At 38.6% G+C, this 19,772-nt stretch overlaps 1 protein-coding gene across 2 annotated transcripts; it reads left to right on the top strand.

The window, feature by feature from the left end:
* Nucleotides 1-4,633: 4,633 nt before the first annotated feature.
* Nucleotides 4,634-18,785, top strand: CCDC82 (coiled-coil domain containing 82). 2 transcript variants are annotated; one of them, XM_050977916.1, is made up of 8 exons: nt 4,634-4,828; nt 4,982-5,563; nt 6,048-6,285; nt 7,435-7,527; nt 9,513-9,637; nt 10,191-10,361; nt 15,266-15,451; nt 16,009-18,785. In XM_050977916.1, the coding sequence occupies exons 2-8, from the start codon at nt 5,003-5,005 to the stop codon at nt 16,072-16,074; spliced, it is 1,440 nt and encodes a 479-aa protein (XP_050833873.1). In that variant the 5' UTR covers nt 4,634-4,828; nt 4,982-5,002; the 3' UTR covers nt 16,075-18,785. The 2 variants fall into 2 exon arrangements, with proteins under 2 accessions (XP_050833873.1, XP_009101018.2); XM_009102770.4 differs by having other exon boundaries at nt 4,634-4,863.
* The last annotated feature ends 987 nt before the right edge of the window (nt 18,786-19,772 follow it).

Genomic DNA, 19,772 nt, shown 5'->3' with positions numbered 1-19,772 from the left:
TCCTGTTTGCAGTACATGCAGTTTGGGTTAACCAGGCAGGTGTTCTCTTCATTATAGTTTAAATACCTTATTTTTATATCTATAATGCAATGCAAACACAAAGGAAAGCTTTTAATAGTCATTTATCAAGCCAAGCCAAAAATGAAGGCTAAGCTAAAGCTGAAAGGCTTTTGCAGGTCCAGAGACTCTAGTATATAGCATGGTAAGAAGTTAGTGCACATGCATTAACAAGCAGATAAACGCTTTTGCCACTACAGTTCATTCTAAGAGTCTCTTGTTTCTGCTGCCACAAACGAATATATTCAAGTACCTAAGCACAGTTCTGTGGGTGGAACTCCATCAGCTCTTGGCAATTTTAACAGCCCAGCTATTCTGGTCACATATCATGACTCATCACATTCCTCCTGGCAAAAGACCCTACTCCAACTAGAGACATGCTGCCAAGAGTTTATGTTTGACTTGTGATCAAGAGAAAAGAAACCACACAAAAGTTTAAGTAAATTTAAGTAAATTCTCCATGAAATATTAAAATGAAGGTGAAGAACTCTGAAAGTAGGATGAAATACCCCTCCCCTCAATGTACAAAACCGCTGAGCTTCCTTACACAGTTCTTGGGGATGCTAGTAAGTTATGCCTTGGTTTGCTCTTGCTCAAAATTCAGCACATCAACATGGTTGAGTTATAGCAAGCATTATCTAAACGTTGAGATCATTCAAACAGTCTCTCCAGGATTTTGCAGGAATGCCTCACCCTTATACCAGCACCAGACAAACATCAAATCCTATTTATTCCCCAGTCTCTTACCTCAGCACGGAAGGATATAATTCATACTCTCTGTGACTTTGAAAGACCAAGGTACTTCTGAAATCTTAAGGCAGTGAAAATAGAATAAACTGAGTTTTACTGGAGTGAAACTGATCAAAGGAGAGGTGATCTTCAAATAGTAATAATGAACCTTAACTACATGCAGTCTTGTACCCTCCTACCATTCGACTGTATATACTCCAGGCACTGGAGATAAAAGATTGTACCTTACATATCCAAAGGGCAAGGTAAACTACACATTTTATAAACTATTAGATAAATAGCAACTATTTAAATAGCAGGGAAGAGAGTTCCCAAAGGCACTGCTGACCATATCATGCAAGTCATCTAGTAATCATGATCCAGCCTACAAGACACACAAAGAAAACTTTTGTATATGAAACATCATTTCAAAATTTCACAAGACCAGAAAGCTCTCAGTGTTTCAAAAAGAGATTAAATGTTAACTCCATTGGTCTCTTTTGTCTGAAATTCACTCTTTCTATGAAATTCAACACCACACAAAGAGCCAGAATCAGGATTAAGGCTCTCATAAACCCCATTTAATTCCTTAAAAAGGCTTCTGTGCTGAAATGAATTCCAGTCTCTGAGAAAAGTTGTACTATTCACAAAAGCGGGAGGGACGGGGGTTCTTTAGAATTACTATGAAAACTGTGCTCCAGGAAACTTTTAAAACTTTTTTTAGAAACACACTTCTAAATGGAGATGTATGCTCTTTAAAATAGGCCTTGAAAATCGAATCTTAAAATGTTTTCACTTAAGAAATTGTAATTAATAAAGTCAATTTCTCTGTTGCTACTGACTACAGAGTGATAACAAAAAATGACAAGAATCAGGTCAAAGTCAGCCAGCATCTGAAAGGGCTTTTGGGGAGGCTTACCATTTGCAGAGATTCTCCCTAAAATTAGGGAAATGGTCTTCCTTTGACAAGAAATAGGAGGCAGAGAAATGCAAGATAGCGAGTCCCCTGTAATATCCTCTTCATGTACCCTACAGGAGGCTGAGCTCAAGGAAGACAGAGAGAAATAATAAAAGAATAAAAAAATGAAAAGAAGACAACCTTACATTCAATTTCTACACTTTGGGTATAGTCTTACTTGGGGACCTCCCTATGAGTGCTAGCAGCTCTTTCTGGTGATGAAACTGTTATTGTGTGGTTGATTTATGTCTCTATTTAATGCATGACATAAAAGGACTGAACAGGGATGGGGAGTCCCTGGTGATGTAAGCTGGTGACCAGTAAAAAGTCCTTTCTAAGGAACTGCAATGCTGAAAATTTATTTCAAAAGCATTAAAGCTCATTGTCATGGGTGCCACTACCTAAACCCCTGGTCAAACTCAGAGGTGGCTTACCACTTCTTCTCTAACACGCTGTTAAGCTATTGCAATCTGTCAGACAGCAACTCTGGTGCCTGTGCCAGTCCCAGCCAGACTGAACCTCTTCATAAGTTTAAAAGTCAAAAAAGAGCTTTTAAAGATGTTTTATTTGTTTTGGTTTTTGTTCTTTTTTCCAGTTGGGGTAAATTCCAACAGTACTATTTGGGCATGAGCCAGCCTAATGCTCAGTATGCCTGGGAGTCATGGGGTGTTTGCAAATGCTACACTGCTGCAGGAAACAGTCCCTGGGAACCGCGGGCTCTGAGCTTCCCATTGCTTACCTTAGGGAAAGGAGAATACCCCAAGCAGGAAGGGTCTGGTTTGTGGGAGGAATGTTCATATAACCCTGGACATATAACCCTGAACTCCAGAAGAGCTAAAGCTCCAGAGAAACTGCAATGCGAACACAACAACTGCCAGACAACTAACAGACCAGCTGGGAAGCAGCAGAGCAAACACTCTGTGGCTAAAGCAGCCAGCAACAGAAGGGGTTACTGGGGACTGCCACTTAAAATAAATATTTCAACATAATATTTTCTCTATTATCTAAAATCACAGGGGACTGGAATCTCTCGGTAAAATATAAAACTCTGTACTGGGGAGATGCTGCTGCCATCACATGGCATAGTAACTGCACAAAGTCAGGAAAAATGCTATGGTACACAAGAAAATAAACTGCCTTTATTTCCTATGAGACAAATGTGTTTGTTTCATGTGTACAGAACATATTAAGATACTTAGAGAGGAGTTTTGACAAAAATTTGTCTGTTTGGAAATCTTCTGTCTTTTGACTGAATTCTGCTCCTAAAGTCTAAGATCAAACATGACTCCATGCTGTCAATTCCCCTGGAAAATCATCAGGATATAAATATTGTGAATAGTAAAATCGTCTTGCCGTCTTTCAGACGCCAGTACTCAAAACTGAAACTCTTCATGTAATTGAAGTAGGAAAAAAATGTATTTACTAGATATTTTTTTTAGTTACATACAATATTTTTATTGTAATTATGTTATTCCCGTCTGCTGTACTACAGGAGTAAAACCACCAGCATTTCTTTATGCCTTTTGTCACAAGGTGGCGACGTTGGAAGCAAGAAATATGGTGGAGACCAGGGACAGAGCAGCACCCTAAAATGCTGACTTTCACCACACTTTGGAGAAAATAATAAATCATGGGTAAACTCTGATCTGTATATTTATGTGAAAATCCATATACTGGCTTTAAATGTAAAGCAATTAAAAGAAATGTCATTCCAGGACTACAAATCCCCTAATGCAATATAATCCTTGAATTATAACCATTATAATCCTTTCAATATAAACATTTTGGTGGGAATTCAACAACACACCTGTACACGCCTTTCACCATATCAAATTCATTATGTAAATAAGAGGAGAAATAATTGTCTGTCCTTTCAAGGATTTTCTCTCCTTATGGTTTTGTTAGCAGCTATTTTTAAAGAAATATATGGAAGCAATTACAAGATCTTGTTAAGAGTACCAAAGTATATCAGCAGAACGAGTTCCAAGGTAACAGCAGTTTTCTGCCAGAGATCAAGAAAAGCAGAGAAAATTTAAGACATGAATCTTGTTATTAAAATGCATCTCTAAGCTCATTAGCTCTGAACAGGATCCAGCATCCTATTCAAAGATGCTTTATGCAGAAAACCAGCAGAAGCTCATTACTCACAGAGCCATAGAATCCTTAGGGCTGGAAAAGACCTTTAAGATAATCAAGCCTGACCACCGGCCCAGCACCACCACTAAAACCTGTCCTCAAGTGCTGTAGCCACACGTCTTTTGAACGTTTCCAGGGATGGTGACTCCACCACTTCCCCGGGCAGCCCGTTCCAATGGTGGGCCATCCTTTTAGGGAAGAATTTTCTTCCTAATGTACAACCTAAACCTCCCCTGGCACAACTTGAGGCCATTTCCCTTTGTCCCATCCTTGCTCCTCCCTCCTTTCAGGCACTCGTAGGGAACGATAAGGGCTCCAGGTCGGACACCCCAGCTAGCTCAGGCACCCCTCACAAACCCACCGGGTGTGCTCCCACGGCTGCTGAGGAAGCTGCTGAGGCGGGGAGCGCCTCACACCAGCGGCGGCCCCTGCCAGCCCCGCTGCGGAGGTGCCGTACCCCACAAGCCCACCCAGACTTTTCTCAGGGATGCACCGAGGACAGGCATAAACAATTAAACCACCACACAACGGCTCTATCTGAGACCTCCGGGTGAGGCGCGGGGAGGGCGCCAGGGCGGGACTCGAACCCGCCACCACCTCCGCTTCACCAGCGCGCCAACTCAAACATAACCCAACCCCCACCGCGGCGTGACCGCACTTCCGTAAACATCGCGGCGGGATGAGTGACAGGCGTGCCGGCCAATCGCGGCGCGCGGAGCGGAGGAGGGGGCGGCAGCCCGCGCTGGGCGGTTGCAGGCGGCGCGCGGCGGGAAACGGCGGCGCGCGAGTCGCGGTGTCCCGAGTCTCGGGAGCGGCTCCGAACGGCCCCGGAGCCGGAGCCGGCCCTGGGAGCGGCACCGGCACCCCAGACCCGATTCATTCCTCCGTGCAGCCACGCCGGGCGCTTCTGCGCATCCTGAGTGAGGTGTATCCTCTGGAGAAGTAGCTGTGCGTGCGGAGTGCTGTTTGGTGCCGGTTTCCGCGTGAGTCTCTTAATGGTGCTGCTAAGTCATGAGCATGCGGAGCAAAATGTATTTATTTTTTCTCCCCCTTTGAATAGTACAATGTAATAAGTGCTTTGTTCTGCCGGCTTATATTTAGGTGTGTTGCTACAGCTTTCCCATGGGGGTAGAAACAGCTGTCAGAAGATACGAAACAAGAAATAAGACAGCCGGGACAGAGCTGGCATCACCCAGATCCCGAGTCGATTGGAGACGCACTAGAAGGGCGCTCATTCTGCTGGACAGCAATGACGAATCCTCAGCCACCTCTGAGGAGGAGGAGGAGAAGGAGGAGTCTGCCATATCCGAAAGTGAAATAGATGAGAAAGATCCGACGGCTGTGGAGAGCAGTCCTGCGGGTCAGGAGGAGAAGGACCACAATGGGGAAGTTGCAGAAGATGGTGACGATGAGCGCGTTGTACCTGGCAGGCGCAAGAGGTTGAGAACCTCTGTCATGTACGACAGCGATGAAAGTGAGGGCAGTGACATACTTGTTAGAAAGGTTTCTGCCAAACGCCGCTGTACAATGGATGACGATGAGAGTTCTGAAGAAGAGCAGCCCGATCAAACATGCCCTACAGAGAATGTTTCTACTAGCAGGAAACAGAAAGTGCTTGCAAAATTGAAGGAACTTGTAAGACGCAGCACAGCTCGGAGATCCCGCAGCAGTGCAAATTGTGAGGTCAGGGTTTTATCTTTGAAATTTAATTGGAGGAAATAAAAAAAAAAATTAATCTCAGGAGAGGTTAAGAGGTACAAATCAGTTGGATTTTTTGGGTTTGAATTCATGACAAATTAGTAGTTCTGTAATATTTTAACAGTCGCATTAACTGGATAACTATTGACTGCTGAAAATCTATCAAGTTATTTTTATCAGGAAGCAGAATACTTGCTGAAGTATTAGAGTCTTGGAGTCAGTCTTATAGATGTGTTAGCTTAATTTCTAGCAGTAGACTCAAGGGAGGTACATGGAAATGGCTAATTTAAAGCTGAAAGTAATTGTTGTCTAGTACAGAATGATGTATTTTTTTGAAATGTGTGCTTTCTTGTTAATTGAACAAATGGTGTTATTAGATGGTCAGAAATCTTAGCTGGTGTATGTAGCATTTTGTCTGTGCAAATACTGAAAATTCTTGTGTTTGAAGTACTTTTTAAAATTTAATTAGGATTCTAATAGTGAAGCAGCAATAGAAGAGGAACCATTCTGTCAGTTGCCCCTCACACCATCAGAAGGCAGTGAAACTGATGGTGACAGCATGAAAGATTTTGTAATAGAGGAAGAGGAAAACAGTGATGATGGTGATGACATTGACAACACAGAGCATGTGAAGAATGAAAATCAGCCACATCAAAAGCAACCAAATCCATCAAACAGTGAGCTGCTGGCACGCTACATCCCACAGTGTAAGATCAAAATTAGTGATAATTTTTCATGTATAACTAGCTCGTAGTACTGTAATAAAAAATAATGGGCTAAATACAAATGCTAAGGAATAGGATATGGTATTTAAAAGCAGATACCTGAAAGGTTTCAATTTATTATGAAAGTATTCTGATTTCCACAGTAAACTTCGCAGTCTTTAAATATCTAATTAAAGAGAGGATATAAGTTGGAGGGGAGAAAGTGAAACCTTGTTGCACGATTTTTTTTTTTCAGTTGGTCTGATTTAGGATGAAGTAGACTGCCTATGATGCATTCATTCCTATGGAGACCTGAAGGCATCATCTTTCATCCTGCAGTCTTGTGGTTTATGCTAAGAGCAGCTATGTTAATCTGTCCAAATTCTGTTCTCACTATGAGTTTGGGGCTTGAGATTTTGTTTTGTTTTGTTTTGTTTTGGGTTTTTTACTGTATATTTATATTTTTATTCTGTGGTGGTAAGACTTGGGACCAGAGGTCTAGAGGGGTTTCTCACTTCACTGGCCAGTCTGGGCTGAATTACACAGAGCAAGAAAACTCTTCAAGCTGTTCTTTTATGAAAACCAGTTTCTGGATGGAGCAGAGAGATTTGAAGCAGAACCATATGCAAGTTATTTTCTTCCATATTTTGTTGTTCAGAAGTAGGTATGTAGTGACTGGACAGTCAGTGCTAGTTGTAGGTAGTCACAAGCATTTGTGGTATTTCTTCCCCAGTGAAGGCCTCAGCAGAATTGTATTTGAAAAAAAAAAAAAGAACACAACAAACAAAGCACAAGCAAAAAAAACCCATGACTACAACATAAGCTTGGTCTTCTCCGATTTATATTATTTTCTGCTATTTGTAGAACAAATTCTTCTCTTCTCTTAGTGTTTGTAGGTCTTACTGTGGACTCTTCTTCCTGGAAGGACATGTGACTTTAGAATGCTACAATTCTGTAGGATCATTGGGAATTTTAAGGCAAAATCCTGTGGGTGTATATGTTGTGCATTTAAACTATTTCTAAATCTATATTTAAATAACTTTATAATTATAAACTTACAATACTGGAGAAAAATTCTTCTTGTAGGACTTCTAATGTGACTTTTTTTTCCCCTTCTTTTAGTAAATTTTGGTTGTATTGCTTTCTTCCCAGTATCTCGCTGTGATCATTATGTACACTTCAAAAGAATAGTAAAGGCTTTCCTCATAAATGCAATTGATGACACTTTTCTGAGCTCATTATATGGTAAGTAAATTTCATTAAATAATATATTAATGCATTCAAAGTCATACAAAGCCATTTGTTCTAGGGAATAGTGTTTCTCCTGATTATAGAACTGAGGGTCCTGAACTCTGTGATTTTCCTGCTAAATAACCTTGGTGGGGGAGATCAGAGGGGACTCTATCTGAAAATGATACAGTAATCTTGGAAAAATGTGTAGACTTAATTCGTGAGCACAGAAGGCTTGAAATGCCTTCTTGAGATGTAGGAATGTGTTTCTGTGTTCCTAATCAGTAGTAGCCTTTCCAGCATGAAAACCAAATTATTTTCAAAGCAGATATCTCAATGAAAACATTGCAAGGTCAGCTGGTTTATCATAATCTCTTGTGCTTCACAGCTTTTTTTCTTAGGAATTTGATAGATAATAAATGCTTTTAGTTATGGAGATGACGCTATGTCATAGTTTTTCCCTTTCTTTTTTTCTTAACATGTGAGATAAATAAGCTTCAGCTGCAGCCAGTACTCGTCTTATTCTTTCTTAGGAAGTACTTTTTGGCATTTGGCCTAGTGTGGCTGAATAACAGCCTCATACATAGTTTCATAAGCCCTGTAAAGATGGGATTAAGGAGAGGACTCTCAGTGTCAGATTATAGAAGGAATTAGTGAAATGCCAAGAGTGGAGGTTTTGGTGTCATCAGGAACTTAAAGGGAATGAAGAAATTGAAGTACACCACAGACCTCAGAATAAAGGCTGTGTACTCTTGGAGCTAAAAAATGTCTTTCATCTACCACTGCTAGTTCTTTCAGGTGTTTGGTGTGTTTTGTTTCAACGAGTAAAAACAAGCCTTTGAAAAGTAATAAGTAAACACTGCCAGAATAATGTTGTAATAACTTCCTTCTATTACAAATGATATCTTCTCAATAAAATGTAACAATTTACTGCCAAGTGGTTGGAAGTAAATGAGCTCTGCGGGTGAGCTGGAGGTTGCACATGAACATTGTATGAACATAGCCTAGCATTACAAAAATGTATTTTTGTAAGGTAGAATGAATTGTTCTGAGTTAATGGAAGTGACTCTCTTCATTAGTTTTGACTCAAGAGCAGCTACTGTAGTATTGGAGTTCACCCTTGCTTTTTATTGAGAGGGATTTTGTTTTGAGGTCTAGCACAGCCTCTTCATACTCATGCTGCAAATGTGTGTGTAAAGTATGGAAAAACAGGTAATTGCAATTATGGTGGCTATAATGGTAATTAACTATGTTTATATAGAAAGCTGGATAGCCAGTGGTCCTTCTCAGGTCTGCTTTTTTTTAGGATAGCAGCTTTGCTAGAAGGCATGGGAAGGTAGCTGAATTAAGTTTTATATCTGTACACACTGAGGTTTTGGGGCAGTGTGCATTGGCCTCCATCTAGGGAAGTCCTGTTTAATTCCTGGAGTCCCGCATGTATTTGGGAAACAGTAATAGTGGTAGTTTTACTCATCCTCATGCTTTTTTATTTATTTTGCTTGAGAATTTGGAAGTACTTAGGCTAACTCAAGGGTCAGTTTCTCTATGATCTTTGTAATTGACAAAGAGTTGTCAAAATTTCTGCTTTGAAGAAGCTCAGAGCAGTTCGTTTTTGTGGATTCCAACCACTTCCCTTATACATTTCAAACAACGTAAACAGGTTGGCTGAAAAGCATGATATTCCCCCACATGCTTCATCCTTTTCTGTTGTTTTAAATAGGATTGAGTGAATGGATCTCCATTTGGGATGAGAGCTTTTGGCTTGGTTGTAGAGTTTATTCTTGTATCCCTTTTAAATAATAAAATCTATCCCTTTAGCAAGATGCATGGATTGCTTGGATCACTTTTATGGGTAGCAGTAGCAAATGCATTCAATAATAGTTTAGTAAAATCATTCATAGTTCTTAGTATGCAGAAGCATAATGTCCTTGAAAATTTTATCTAAAGAGCTGGTACAGCATCGGGTGGTCAGCATATTAGTGATGATTCTCACTGAACAGATGGAACGAGACAAAAGAAGTATGCACGAGAGATGCTGCTCTCACTTCATTATTTGGACGACCGCTTCATTCAGCCTCGTCTTGAGAACTTAATCTGTAGGAGTCGCTGGAAGGATCGATACAAGGTATGTAGATTCTACTTTAAGTGCTGAAATTCTCTGTAAAGGTGCAACAATCACTATAATTATATATCCTTTTTGATACCAACTATTGTACTTTAACTTAAATAATTTGTTTTGGTGCTTATATAAATACCAGAAATATTTTACATGTTGATAACCAGACAAACATTCAGGTAGCAGAATGGAATCTGTTCTCAGCTACCTGAATGTGTCTCCTGCTAACTTCAGCAGTTGACATTTGAGGATTTTTTTGTCACTTGCTAAACATTCCAACAAGATTTTTTCCTCCTCCCACAAGAAGATAAACAGTATTTTCATCATGAACTTTCTACTACTACAAAAAATATGTCAGTATAGAGCAATTAGTTGTTGTATGTATAGTACTAGAAGAGAATTAGTGTCATGGGTGTGATGATTTAATGATCACTGGAATAATGAAATTTGGTTTCATTTCTCTTGGACTAATTTTGTGTGAGTACAGAGTACTCAGCAGCCTGGTAGAGGCACTGTTCAGTTTACAGAGGTTCTTTAATGTTATTTGGAATCTGTTTTTCAGGAGCGTGTGGATTGTTACCCAGATGTTCGCATAAGCTTGCAAAGTGCAACAAATATGTCTTGTCAGGCCTGTGAGCTGAAGCGGTGGTGTAAGTTCAATGTGCTGCTCTCTGGAAGGCTTTATAATAGTAAAACTTTGGAAGTGGATGACTTCATGTCAGGTGATAAACAGGTAATTTCAAACCAGCACTATATTTTTAAGTTTTATTTTTAAGTTTTTCTTTTATCAAGAAAATAAATCAGATGTTTTTCTATGACCTTTGGTTTTGCCTGCATCACAATGACCCTTGTGCTGTTTCCTGCCCACATCTACCCCTTAATGAAAAAGCCATTCCTTTACCTTTGCCTATAATGCCCTTAAGACTTTCCCAGCAGGAATCTTGCATTGATTGGTGGTCAGAAATGTTGTAAAAGTAACTTTCTGTAAAAGGGACAATCATTTCCTTTGAATGATTGTGTTTTCTGTTTTGGTGCAGGTAAGGTTTGTTCAACATTGCGTCGCTAGGTTTAGTAATTCTGTGCCTGCTCTGCCTCTAGCACTTGGAAGGTCCATGTTCACTCCAACAGTTCTTGTTTGCTCTAGGTTCAAACACTGAGTGAAACAGTGCAATGGTCATTCTAGCAGTCCACGTGTGACCTTGTCAAAATTTATTGCTTCATTCTTCAGATGTTTTTCCCACATCTGCTCTTTTCCACTTAGCTATTCACTCAGGACAAATTATCTTGGCATCTCAGATACATTTACACTTGCTGATCTCCTTTCAAGAAAACTTGTTCCTAGCTACAGCAATACATTTTATTAGAGCCTTTCCCCCATTACAGCATTATTGGAATTACTTGTACAAACTAGAGAACACTTCCATTTAGGTAGTCTTGCATCTATTTCTCCCTCAGTTGTCACTTGTAGAACATATTGGATTAGATTTATTTTTTTTTAACTAAAAGGCATCTTTCATATTGTTACATAATGTTCCATTAGGTGATTTAGTAAGTCATCTAAAATAATTTAATAGCCTAATACAATTTTATTTCACAGCTGAGCCTTTTGAAAACCTTGACTCTCAAGAACCTGGTTGTTTCTAATATTTAGAGATCTTCCCTTCAAAATTACAGCTACACATAATTGTTATGGGTTTTAGGTATGCATATGACTTCAGTGATGCAATTCATGACCTCTTATGATAAATTCAAAGCACTTGATTTGTCAATAATAAAATATTGCTACAGTTGTTTTACCAAGCTGGTATCCAAGTTCTGCCTTTCTTCCCTTTCAGGAGACACAGATGGTATTTTATTTGTGAGTGTAAAAGAACTTTTGAACACAGCTGAAGTTCCTCACAGTATTTGTTGAAAATACAAAAGTTTCAGAACCAGGGGTTTTTTTAAGTATATTTGGTAATGAGATATAATAGGATTTGATTTCTTAAGTAAAAATAAAGTGAAGCCCTTGTCAAACAGGAAGTATAGCTTGCTGAAGCTCAAACCTGTATTGTTTGGGTGTTTGCAAATTCTTTAACTTACAGATTTGAGAGCTATCAGTATGATTATCATTTTGTCATCATACAGGCTCTGCATGTAATGCAGGAGCTTGAAAATCTGTGACAAGAGTTTTTCTTATATTACAGACCTTTCTGAGCAGCAGTTGCTGATATTCTGTTTTTGAAAAGTATGTATGTGCATGATAGTCAAGAAAGCTAGCCTTTTCCAGCAATGCTTTTCCCCTTTTTAATAAGGGGAAAACAATAAGTCCTCTGTAATCATCCCAGCACTGACACTACAGTCTGTCATAGGCATTCTTCCTTACATACAGATCACTAATTTAAAAATACCATTTTTCATGGGAAGTGTGTGCCTTACCTAACCAGAAATAATTAGTGAACTAGCACAAGAATTTAATTTTTACCTAACTTTCAGCCTAACTGTGGAAATAACAGTAGCAGTTCCCTCACTGCTGACCAAATGTTGTGCTGCATAAAGTGTTGGCTATTTTTCACTTTGGAAAAAACTTGAAATATCCTATGGAATACTGAACTAACTTGCTAGTTCATTTTTGTCCTCTTTGGCTTAGCAGTACAAAATGAGAGCTTTTTTTACCCTGTGTACACCAGCATCTGGGGCTGTCTGCTATGAGCCTGCTCAGTATAGCTCAGTGGCTGTTAAGGAGGCTCAGGAGAGAGAGTAATTGAGCACTTTCCAGTCATTTTTGATAGTGTCTTGTAATGCAGCATTTGTGTTCTTATGGTGACCTGCAGTTTAAACTACTAAAAGTACTGTTCTCAAGTTGTCTTTAAAGCTCTGCTGGCAATGCATTGAGCAACTTGTCCTGCCAATTTAGAAAAAATATAAAAGAAAACGAGGCTCACAGAGCTGCATAAAATTGCCATTTCACAAGCCTGATTGACTGATAGAGAAGGCAGTTCAGCACTGACAGATCAAATTGAACAGAAACACATAGTTAGACTAGTTTCTATAGATTTGTTTGAAAATACCCGAGAAAAGTGGATGTGAAGAGAACAAAAACAGACCTCCAACCTCCTTCTTCTGCATAAAACTTTTCTCTCATCTCTGAAGTATTCTGCTTTGCCAGTAGAAAGAGAAGAGAAACAGCTGTTCCAATTTTGCTTAGGCTTGCAGTGATTGTTCACTGTTTAGGTGCCAATTCTCATTTTCCTCTGCTCAGGGAGAATCACAAGGTTTAGTGATATAAGTGTCCCCCACACTTCCTTGCTCCTTGTGTCACCTGGATTATAAACTGTTTTCTATTCTCAGTTTTGGTGTTCTGTTTATAAACATGCTTAGAGGACATGGATTCAGTCACTACATGTTATGCTAGTGTCCAACCATGCTCCTGCATTCTTTATAAAGTGATTTAACACAACTTTGGCTGATAGGGCCCGCTTGAGTAGATAAGTTAAGCATTAACACAGAGCAACTGAGAGCTGTGAGGGGGGAAAAAAATTAGAGTGCAGTACTGAGATTCTTTCCAAAGCTGCATTCTGAAATAGCATTGTATTTTTAGACTATCTTTCTTGCTTAAAAACACAATACACGGTTACATTTATACGATATTTAGCTATTTGCCTTTGGCATTTCTCCACGTCGCACATAAATAAGCTCTGAAACTCACTGCCACAGGATATTTTGGAAGGGAAAATAGTATTGGGTCACAAAACAAATTAGACAGGGGAAGGTTCTTGGGGAAGGTTCTTTCACACTCTGGAACATGATATTTGGGATGATACAGACGATCTTAACTCCTGACTGCCAGAAAATGTGCAGTCTTATGATCATTCTAATGTTTGTGCTGGATCTTATATTAACTATCTTATACTAAGTTTCTAATTATCTCCTGCTAGCTGTTGTCACAAGGGAGAAAACTGGGCTACCAGTTTGATTTTAGATGGTATCTCCTACTTTATATCACATAATGTTCCAAATGCCACACCTCATTGCTTGTGATACTTGAAAAGTTGTGCAATGCTCTACGAAACACTGGCGATTCCGTTCTTCATTGCTGCAGTATTTGAAAGGGTGCTTCTGGAAATTTGGATTAATCAAGGCTCAGCATTAGTTGATAGCTCTTGCACTTCAGAAGCACCTCCAGCACCAAACAAGCCTTAGTTTTTCAGTTTTGGGGATACTAGAAAATGGAGCTGTATATAGGTACAACATTTACATGATCAGTAGAGACTTAAAATATAGTAATAGGCATTTTTATCTCAAAATGTTTAAAATTTCAGTTACTAACAATTTACTGTAGGTCAGATCAAAAGTTCTTTTGAGTGTGTTTCTTTTGACTTAACTGATACTATGCCTGGTGATATCCACTGAGCTGCTGATTCATATATTTAAGGAATTAAGATATATTCATATAGTTAAGAGAATAGATAACTAACACATACAAATTCCATTTACATAATCTTTAAAAATACACTTTTCTGTTACTTTCATTGTCAGCAGATAGAGCTAGTGCTAGATTGCACAGATAGGTCAGGTGGTCTGGATGACTGCTCACAGATGCAAACATTTGGTCATGCGTTCAGAAAAGCTCCCTGAAAATGTGAGATATAAGCATGAATTAAAGCTTAACCTGCTTGTAATTTGAGAGTATTCAGATTATTAGCAATAAAAGGTATCACTTTTGTGGCTCAGAAGAAATAGTCTTACAATGTAAAATTTAGTTGATTCTTATGTATATATATCTGCGTGTAATGTAAAACAACAATGCAATTGCAGGTAGCTTGCATTACTAATGCAGAGAACTTTATTTACATACTTGTTATGGAAAGGTGTGACAAGACATCAGTTCAAAACAGGCACATTTTACCATTTGGTTACCTATAAATACTGCTCTGAAAAAACTGTGAAATAAGTCAGTTCCATCTTTTCTGCATGGAAATCATAGAGGTAAAACTGGTAATAACTGGGAGATGCAGAGGCTTTATTTTCTGTACCATCATAGCTTAGCTATTCCTCCCAGACAGTTGCCAGTTAATGTTTGTATTGTATAAAGCTTCAAGTTCAGATTTCATTTTTTTGAAACTCAGCCTCTCCATTTATTAAGTGCTGTGAGGTGTATGCCTGTGTGTATTTATATGTATTTCTTGAAGAAATATTGAATATTTTTCAGTCTACAAAATGCTAAAACTGGTATTCCTTCTCCCTAGGAAGTACTTAGATATTAAGCAAAAGTAAGCAAACAATTCCTCTTCCTCTGCTTTCACAATGTGATGGTTGTCTAAAGTGTTGGTGATTTTGTAACAAAGTTCCACCAGGAGATGGGAAAGATACAACCAATTACAAACACGATTGTGTTTGCAAGAAGACAGCACTGATAAGCTGCCATTGCTTGGACCTGCTGGCTGCCTGCTTTTTCAAAAATCTTTCTGCTGTGGCTGTGGAAACTACATGGGCTTGGGCTAATTTTATGCATGTAGTGCATTCTGTTTATTTCATTATTGCAAACAATTTCCTGGACTGACTGGTTAAATCTTATTAGATTAGCTCACTAATTCTGTATATTGTAAAGATAATCATGGTTCTATCCAAGGCAATGATTTGTTCACTCTGGCCTAGGTTTTGAAGGTTGGTACGGTGTGTGCAAATCGTACAAGAGTTTATCACAACTTGAAACACTTCAAGTACAAGCTATACATGAATTGCAGCTCCATTGTTGAACTGGATGGTGTTGAGGATGAACCAGTCAAAGACACTGTAGAGCGGCTTTTCAGCCACTTGGAAGAGACTGGATGGATTCAGAAGGTATGACTGGGTTATTCCCTGTATTCTTTTCCAAGCAGATGAAAGTAAGTTCAGATAAAATGTCTGATTTAATGGATCAGTTCTAAGTTACTGTTCATCAATAATACAACTCAGCTGAACCATTCCCCCATTTCTGCTGACCCAGTGTTTCAAACAGTGGTCTGCTGCTGTGCTCGCACAGAGTTTGTATCAGCTTTTGACATGAAGCTTTTTGACAGCTGCGTGATCTCTGGGCTGTGGTGGGCAGGCCCCTGTTTCATTTAAAAGCAGCAACATAACAAACTTGAACTGTAACTTGGAAAGATGGGAAAGATGTACTTTGGGTACAGCAAGAGTATTTTACAATTCTGTTTACATTGAAGAACTTTTACTTGTTCAGTATCTCTTCACAAACAATTTTAAGACAATTTGTAGTACAATTGCATTTAGTATGCTTTTAGATATAGCCTCTAAATTGTTATTGGCATGCTTGGTCGCGTGTTGAACAAGAAAAGCAGTCTTTACCTAATACAGTTATTAAATATGGATAAATTGTACAAATTTTATTTCATTCACAGAGATACAATGATCTTGAAGATTACCTGGAAGATGCAGACAATTTCCAAGAAGAGAAAATTGATTAAGAGGTCATATAGCTCTTTGAAAGACACCTTTAAAAATGTAAATGACCTACTTCATCAGCATGCACTTTATCTCTGCGTGGACTTCAAGATTTCTATGTAGGCTGTTACACGTAAATTCATATGCCTTTAAATTACTGGTTGATAATGTGCTGTATCTTTTTTTTCCTCATCTGTGTCAATACAAATCCAAAGTTTTACCAAATCAGTCCTCGCAGTCTTACTGCATTAATCACTTTAGTTTTCCTATTGTTAGAAATAGCAGTTCAATATCTATTTACTTGTGAAATAAAACTTCCACTTATTCAGATTGAGCTGCATTGTAGAGAACACAGGAGATGCTGAGATCTTTTGAAGTGGATGTATTTGGAAAGGTAAGAACATGTTATACCAGAACTTAGGACTTGCATCTTACCTTCCTTATTGCTCATAATGTGTAAGTAAGTCCAGTCAGTTAGAATGATAGTTACAACAAACAGGACCCAAATGCAAAGATCTATTTCTCCTCTGAGGAATCAGTATAGACAGTTGCAAGGCAACAGAGGAAATATTCTGCAGTCCTGACTGCATTTGCAGCAGAGTAGTCATTCCTCTCTTGAGAAAGTAGGTGATGAGTCACAGTATGGGCGTCATACAGACTGAGTCTGGCTTCGCCATTTAAATGAACACATGGGCCCACATTGCTGTCTCTGATAAGTAGCTGGGGCAATTTACTGAGATTTTAAACATTGGGTTACATTGTGCAAACATAATGGCAGCAACTTGGAGTAATTGCAATCCTAAGAGAATGGGTTAATATGCCCAATGAAGATAAGCAAAATTCTTGCAGTGTAACTTAAGAGAAAGTAGGAGTTAGTCAGAAACAGGATGCATGGCTTACCAGAATTGCATGAAACCCAAATCAGAGTAGATTTTCAAGGATTTTGGAAGGGTTAAGTATGGTACTGCCCATTCTGAAAAATTGCGCAAGAACTATAAATGTGTACTCACAGTCCAGAAAGCCAACTGTGTCCTGGGCTACATCCAAAACAGCATGGCCAGCAGGCTGAGAGAGGTGATTCTGCCCCTCTACTCTTATAAAACCCTACCTGGAATGCTGCATCCAGCTCTAGGGTCCTGGCACAGGAAAGACAGGACATGCTGGAGCAAGTCCAGAGGAGAGTCACTGAATTGATCAGAGGGCTGGCTATAGATAAGCTGAGAGAGTTGGGGTTGTTCAGTCTGGAGAAGAGAAGGCTCTGGGACACCATATTGCAACCTTTAAATATTTAAAGGGGGCCTACAAGGAAGATGAAGAAAGACTAATACTTTTTACCAAGGTCTGTAGTGAGAGGACAACAGGTTTTGAACTCAAAGAAGGTAGGTATAGATGGATATAGAGGAAAAAAAATTAACTGTGAGGTTGGTGAGGCACTGGCACAGGTTGCCCAGAGAAGGTTTGGATGCCCCACCCCTAGAAGGATGATAAGGTTAGGTCAGGTTGGGACTTTGAGAAACCTGGTATATCGGAAGATATTCCTGGCCATTATGATCCTTAAAGATCCCTTCCAACCCAAACTATTCAGTGTTTCTGTCCCTTTATTTTGGACTGCATATAAAAAGAATCAGATATAGCCTAAGATAAAATTAGGGCACAGCCTTCTGAATCCTACATCTTGCTGTATTGCACATACTCTATTAGTCTTTTGTGGCTGAACTGCTTAGTGGAAGATACTGTTAACACTCTGAATCCTTTTAACATGTTGCTCTCTCAGCAGCAAAACTAATGGAACCTGATTTCTCATAGATTTGTCCATAAGAAGTCACCACATTTATTTTGCCAATTTACTGGGAACAGATATCCAGATTGGGTAGTCAACTGCTGCCAGATGTATTGCTTAACAATGAACATCTGCTGCCTTTTTACATAGAGACTCTACCTTAGATTTATCATTCACTATTCTTTTTCAAGCATTCATTGTAAGAAATTGACTGCTTTCACTTTTTTAAGGACTTGAAATTCAGCAATGTTTTAAATGCTATTAGGCTGAGTTAGTAGCATCAGTACTCCTTTGTACCACATACAGATACAAGATACAGAAAACCAAGATGAAAATTCCCAGTAAACAGATTGAGACTTGCTCTGAAGTAAACTTATGTTGAAAATATTCTTTCCATACCTTATCTGTAAGTTAGAGGCATAAAATTCTGAGGTTTTGGTATGTCTTACATCTATCTCCCTGGTTACCAAAGCTGAAGGTTTCCTTCTGTATTCCTTCTCCTCCCTCATCTCTGTTCTTCTGGGAATATTGGTGGGAACACACCCATCAACTTAAAAGTACTCAGGAATCCATCTTGAATATATCCTTTTTAGTTATTGATATCTCACTTCTTTCTGTTAACAAAATCTCTGAATAGTTTGGTTTGCTTCTCTAGAACATAACATACCTTAATTCTTACAAAGGAAAACCATAATGAAATGAGTTCTGTACCATGTAATGGAATATGTCCTCTTAGAGCCTTCCTGACTGGTCCTAATTTTTGCTACTCTGAATTTTCTGAAAACTCAAGACTATGACTTTGCTTCATAATATTGTTGTCAAAATGAATGGTTGATCTCTCATTTTGCTACATTAAAACAATTCACTACCAAAATAAAGAATAAGTTTGTGAAACTCTGGCTTGCTGTTTACAGTAATATTTCAAGAATACATACAGTTTGATTGGAAATTGAATTGGTCCATTCTGCTTGTTTTTTGATATCTCAGACTTCTTTGTCACCTCCTGTTTATTGACCTAAAAAGCTTGTGCAATCTACAGCATTTTTTTTCCAGATCATTGTTTTTTCTGTTCCTAGCAGGTATTCAAAAATATTCTGATGGAACTTTTAGACAGAAAGGTGCTTCCATAGGTTTACTAGTCTTGGCTTTGGTATCACCAGTGGGACTAAAAAAATGCTGTAAATTGAAAGCACTCATTTCTGTTTCATTAAGAAACAGATATTTGATTTGGCAGGAGCTGATGTTTTTGAGTGTATTGTGTCTCTTAAACTCTGATATTCACCTCACTGAGATGGGAGGAAGTGATAATTCTTTTGTGGCTGTTGTTCTATCTGAAGTGTTTCTAAAAGACAGCAAATATGAAGTGTCATTACATCACTTTTACATTTGTCTTCACCACAGGAAGTTAAAAAATTCTTTAGAAGAGTAAATATGTAAAAATTTAGATCAAATTTTCCAGGTCTGTCTGCAAATGCTAGTACAGCATGAAGCACATAGACTCTCATCCCTGAGACTTTCTATATATAGAATCAATCAGAATATTTCTAGCAGGAAAAAAAAAAGTGCAAAGACCTAATGATGGGAAAAGTTAGAAATCTGACCAGTCTTGCATGCTTTTTTTTCTACATCAGAGAAACTGAATGGAATTAGGTGAGAGAATAAAATGTTTGTTCCAGTAGGACATTTTAAATTGTTTTTAGTGTTAATTTTTGAAGTAGCTCTAATTAAGATAAAGTACCTGTCTTAATGGAACAATGAAGAGAGCTCAGTATGTGATTAGACTTTGCATGGGTGATTAATGATCATACTTGGAAATTACTTTAGTTCCTGTAATGTTTTGATAATCTGCTCCAGTTTAAGTTCTGTAACTAGAGACGGTGATAATGATGAAGTTCACACAAGGTATTTATGCACAGGATCAGGCTAACACGATGTACTTCT

The sequence above is a fragment of the Serinus canaria genome, chromosome 1 (assembly GCF_022539315.1).
Source record: "Serinus canaria isolate serCan28SL12 chromosome 1, serCan2020, whole genome shotgun sequence".
Classification (NCBI taxonomy): Eukaryota; Metazoa; Chordata; class Aves; order Passeriformes; family Fringillidae; genus Serinus; species Serinus canaria.
The sequence above is the reverse complement of the archived record's forward strand: the minus strand, read 5'-3'. Positions and strand labels throughout refer to the sequence as shown.